The sequence below is a fragment of the Octopus bimaculoides genome, chromosome 7 (genome assembly GCF_001194135.2).
Source record: "Octopus bimaculoides isolate UCB-OBI-ISO-001 chromosome 7, ASM119413v2, whole genome shotgun sequence".
In the NCBI taxonomy this organism is placed as follows: Eukaryota; Metazoa; Mollusca; class Cephalopoda; order Octopoda; family Octopodidae; genus Octopus; species Octopus bimaculoides.
The window spans coordinates 72,731,433-72,736,458 of NC_068987.1; the positions used below are offsets into that span (position 1 = coordinate 72,731,433).

General features: G+C 37.0%; 1 protein-coding gene across 1 annotated transcript in view; it reads left to right on the top strand.

Annotated features, from left to right (window-relative positions):
- LOC106868356 (uncharacterized) overlaps window positions 1-4,894 on the top strand; it is a 32,610-nt gene extending 27,716 nt beyond the window's left edge. Inside the window, exons 2-3 of the mRNA XM_014913571.2 lie at window positions 353-617; window positions 1,998-4,894. Coding sequence (XP_014769057.1) covers window positions 451-617; window positions 1,998-2,637 — 807 coding nt within the window. The 5' untranslated portion in view covers window positions 353-450 and the 3' untranslated portion in view covers window positions 2,638-4,894. The remainder of the gene's footprint in view (window positions 1-352; window positions 618-1,997) is intronic.
- Window positions 4,895-5,026: the final 132 nt, after the last annotated feature.

Here is a 5,026-nt window from a genome sequence, read left to right on the forward strand (position 1 = left end):
TGAATAAATACTGAGGTCAATATGAAATTGCTGGCCTTGTGCCAAAATTTGAAAGTATTATTTATAACTACATTTACATTTGAACAACTACATGAAGAAAAAAAGACTTCATTTCAAATTTCCCAATGCTTCAAATCACGACCCCAAAACATATTCGCCCCCCCCAAAAACAAACATATATTCATGTATGTATACATGTATATGTACGTGTGTGTATATATATATATATATGTGTGTGTGTGTGTGTGTGTGTGTTCATGCGTACGTATGTGTATATGCTTGAGTTTGTGTGAAGACAGTGTATTCATGCTACGACATGCATTCCATTAAGTGTTCCACATTTCTTTCCCAGGATGGTTCTACTGTCCAGATTCCGATGAAGACTGTCCTCCACCCTACTACGAAGACGCTCAAGCAGTGTCCGATGCGAGAGCCAAAGCTGTGATCACCATGAAGGAAACATTGGCCATACACCAGCCAGAGAGTTCAATACAGAGTGGAAAAGATTTTTATGAAGAACGACCTGTTGAACCCGGTCGAGTGTTGCGAGTGTTGAACTCCGATGTGGTGAAAGGGAAACACTTGAAACAGTTGAAACAATATCAGAATAAAACAAGGTAAAGATAATATATCACTTTAAATTATGGTATCAGTTATGAGAACAACACCTTAATCATTAGGCCCTGGGGGTCAATTCCTGGACGGGGCGGCACGTTGTGTCCTTGAGCAAAGCATATCACTTCACTTTGCTCCAGTTTACTCAGATGAAAATAAATAACAGCCGAGTACAGGCACGGCTCTCTCTCTCTCCCCTCCTCAATCTCACTCTCTTTCTCTCCCCTTCATTCCTCTCTCTCCCTCCAGCCTTCATGTTCCCGATGTTTCGCTGGTTCACGAGACTCTGTCTATATCTGCTCGCAATTACACAGGCACCAAAAAAAATCAATTAGCGAAAGCATGATGCATGCTGCCAGGTCATACTCGCTTGTATTGATAGTCAGATGTAATAGTGAATCAGTTGAGTTGGTGGTGGTGATGGCGGTGGTGGTGGTGGTGGTGGTGGTGAGGTGTTAATGATGATGTTGCTGTTGCTGGTAGTGATGGTAGTGGTGGTAGTGGTAATGGTAGTGGTGGTGATGGTGGTGGTGGGGATGATGGTGATGGTGGTGGGGATGTCGTTTAGCTCTCGGTCAGTTCTGGTCATCTTGCCTCTCCATTTACATTATTCAATGTAGACGCCTTTTTTTTAAGAGACGGATGATAAGGTGTGATTTGAGGGAGATTTGGTTGCTATTTTGTAACAGTGCTGGTGTTGTTGTTAGTGTTTTTAGCCCCAGGTTAACACTGAACCTTTAAACCTATTCTGATGTAAATATGGTTGAGTGAGATTTAGCTGTTACTTTTTGCACGTAAAATAACCACGTTGAGAGTTCCTCGTTATCAATTTGATAAAAAAAAAATGAAAGTGGGTATTGTAGTAGTAGTAGTAGTAGTAATGGTAGTAGTAGTAGTAGTAGTAGTAGTAGTAGTAGTAGTAGTAGTAGTAGTAGTTGGTAGTGGTAGTGGCGGTAGCGGTGGCACTTAATCTCAGGTTAATCTTAGTCTTACAAACATTTTGCTAGGTGAATGTGAGTGAGGGAGATTTAGCTGCTATTTTCTGTATGCTGAACAACCACGTAGTCAAAATCTTCCTTTTCGGTTAGTAGTAGTAGTAGTAGTAGTAGGAGGAGGAGGAGGAGGAGGAGGAGGTGGAGGAAGAGGAAGAGGAAGAGGGGGAAAAGCGGCAGTAGTGGCGGCAGCAAGAGCAATTTGACCTTGGTCAGTAAGTCTTGAGCTTTAACGACTCGAACAGCCGGTTACTTTTATGTCGAAATGGACCGATACTGAGATGATTGATGTGGTTAAAAATGATTGTAAACCATATTTCAATACATTTAACGTTTGAATTTTTTTTTTCCAGAAAATAATTCCTGTTCTTTTGCTTTTATTACTTTCAGATTTTTGAAATGCTTCAGTGAAAGTAAAGATATCCTCCTGATTCCGTTTTCATCCAACACTGGCTTTTGTGAACTTCCTCTTGATGGCCCAGACAGTAAAAAATATTTGACGATGAAGAATATAATTGAACGTGAAGACTTTCCATTCCGATTAAATTTAGTATGTGGTAATCTACCGCCAATTCTTGATACTTTTATCGGAGTAGTTATGGCAAAAAAGGTAATCAAAGAATGCACAGTATTAGCTTCTACCCTGAGTAGTAGCGATCCTTTAATGTTAGAATTAAAGCTTGATTCCCCTGTACGTTTTTTTATAGCTTTGAATAATCTAGACCTTCAACAACGTGACGACTACTTAGAAGCCCTTCACGTTTGCAATAGCGAAGGAGAAAGCTATCTGCAGAATATGAAAGTTGCATTTCAAGTTTACCCAGATGTTTCAAATTTAAGCGAAGACAACAAAGATTGTGAAGAGAACTCCAGCATCACCAGAACTGATTCTATTGGGTTCTATTCTGAAATATCTGACGAGTTCTTAGTTGAAGACTGGGAACAGGACAAAAAAGACAGTTCCCTACCGAGCAATTTAGCTACAGAAACAGAATTACAACCTGTACCGCACAGTGAAACATTCGTTTGACTTAGCAAATTGTCTAATTGGTATTTAATTCACTATCAGTATTATCAATCTATTTGATTAGTTGGTTAATTAATTTATACATGTAATTGATATTGATCAGGTCATCAAATATCTAAATAACTAACTTCTTATTCACCAACTGGTTACATAGCACACACACACACACACACATTGCTCATATAATACTGTGAACATTTATTTTCTAACACTAATAAAAATTTATTATGGTTTAATGAAAACTAATGAACTACATCTTCATCTATTCAAAAAAAGATTCGTATTAATACATATTAAAAAAATTCTCTTGTATCTTACACAAACCTTAAAGTTTCATTTTTGTTATGGTCCTAGGTTATGCTTCACTGAACAAACCAATGACCAAAAGGTATTCCATCCCTGACCGTTCCAATTTTTGAATACATTATTCAATGTGTGTTTTAAAAAAAAATTTTTTTTAAGGATGAGAAGATGTGATTTGAAAGGAATTTGGCGGCAATTTTTAGCCAGTTCTACATGATTTTTTACGATTTTTTTTCCTTCGTTGCTACTGTAATTAGGTCAGCTCTGATTGAGCAAAACAAAGACGTTCCAGATGTGACCACCCTAACTTTTATTAACACATGTTGTATTTAGTATTACATTACCTAAATGTGTCCTTTTTCGCTAGAATACGGTAGGATTTGATTCTAGGAAGATTTGGTTGATATTTCTAACCTGTCCGGCGATTACAATAACAAACATTTCGTAGGTTGATTTCTGATACTCGTTCTTCTACGACAAATAGATGAAAGCCACTTCACAACATTTAAGCTGGTTGTGATCGAACAGACCCTTGATGGAAGGCGTTCTAGTCATTTCCATCCTGATTTTTTTTTGTATCGCACGGACTATTTATGTGTGCGTGTGCGAGTAACTTTGCTGTCAGTCCTGATCCAGCAGACTGAAGACGTTCCAGTCATAACGATTTATTTTTGTATTATACGTAGTGCATCTCAGATTACACATTCCAACGTATCTTTTCTTGTTATTGCTGTGGTTTAACTTCCGGCTCAACTCAATCAAAGAAACTCATATAATCATAACCAGAAACATTCTTACTGTAGGATGTTCAAAGGTGATACTAAAAAGAATTGGCTGCTATTTATACCATGCCGAGCGACAAGATTAATTGAGATTCCATAGGCTGGTTTTGACACTCGTTGTTCAAAAGGATGAAAGTCATTTCGTGACATTTACATTCTGATGTTGGTACTAGCAGCTTGGGATCTATTTTAAAACGGGGGCCACATTTTTCATTAATGTTTTACGTAGTGTTTTTGGTACGGAAAGACTTTCAAACTTCGTATACTTATCTATTTTGTGTTATAGAACAGAAAAAATATTTTTGTATTCGAATTTATTTCATGTAAAAAATTGTCTTATTTCGATAATTTCAACCAATCACTGACAAGTATTCAGTTGTTTATATTTACTCCTTTGGCTGATTAAGCGATGTAAAGCGTATTTAATCTCCATACCTTCGTTTTATTTGCTTTTTTCATTTTAAATTTGCTTTAACCCTAACCCTAACCCTAACCCTAACCCTAGGGTTAGGGTTAGGGTTAGGGTTAGGGTTAATTGTTTCAGAATCGTTTGTTTATGTAGTCGGCACTTAATGTATATCGGCTGAATGGACGTCAGTGATTGGTTGAAATTACAGAAATACGACAACTTTAACATGGAATAACTTATGGATTTCTTTTTTTTTTAAAGAAGACTAAGAGAAAAAGATGTTTTATATGACACATTCTACCAGTGTTCCAAGTTTCAAAGTGTTTCGTTAATGAAAAATGTGGCCCCCGTTTTAAAAAAGATCCGCAGCTTGTTCTGGGTGTGCGTATTTCGTTGTACATGGAATACCTTGATATATTGAAGTGGTATCCCGCACAAAATTTAATGAAAGGTTAAGTCCATCGCTTTCAAAACCGCTATCGAAGATTATTAAACATTAGTTATATGCAGTATGTATATGCAGTGAATGGTAGCAAGTGGTTTGATTGGACACCAGTTTCAAGGAAGCATTTCGTATTGATGTGATTGTCTGCTGGTTTTGCTCTACATATCACCATTCCAAAAGAAGGAAGTCTAACCGGAAAAATCTCATATACATTTATACATAATCATCTACCCACACACATATTTATGCGTCTCCCCTCTTTCTATGTATATAGTTATTTCAATAAAAATACAATTTGTTGTTGGTTAACGTCAGACTAAACGGTGAGTACATATTTACATATTTAATCAAAGGGGAACGTGATCGTATATACAAAAATGAAGTGTTATCGGGAAACGTGAATTTGTGGCCCAACGAGTTCTCACGCTTTATTTTCTCTTTTCTCCTTTTTCT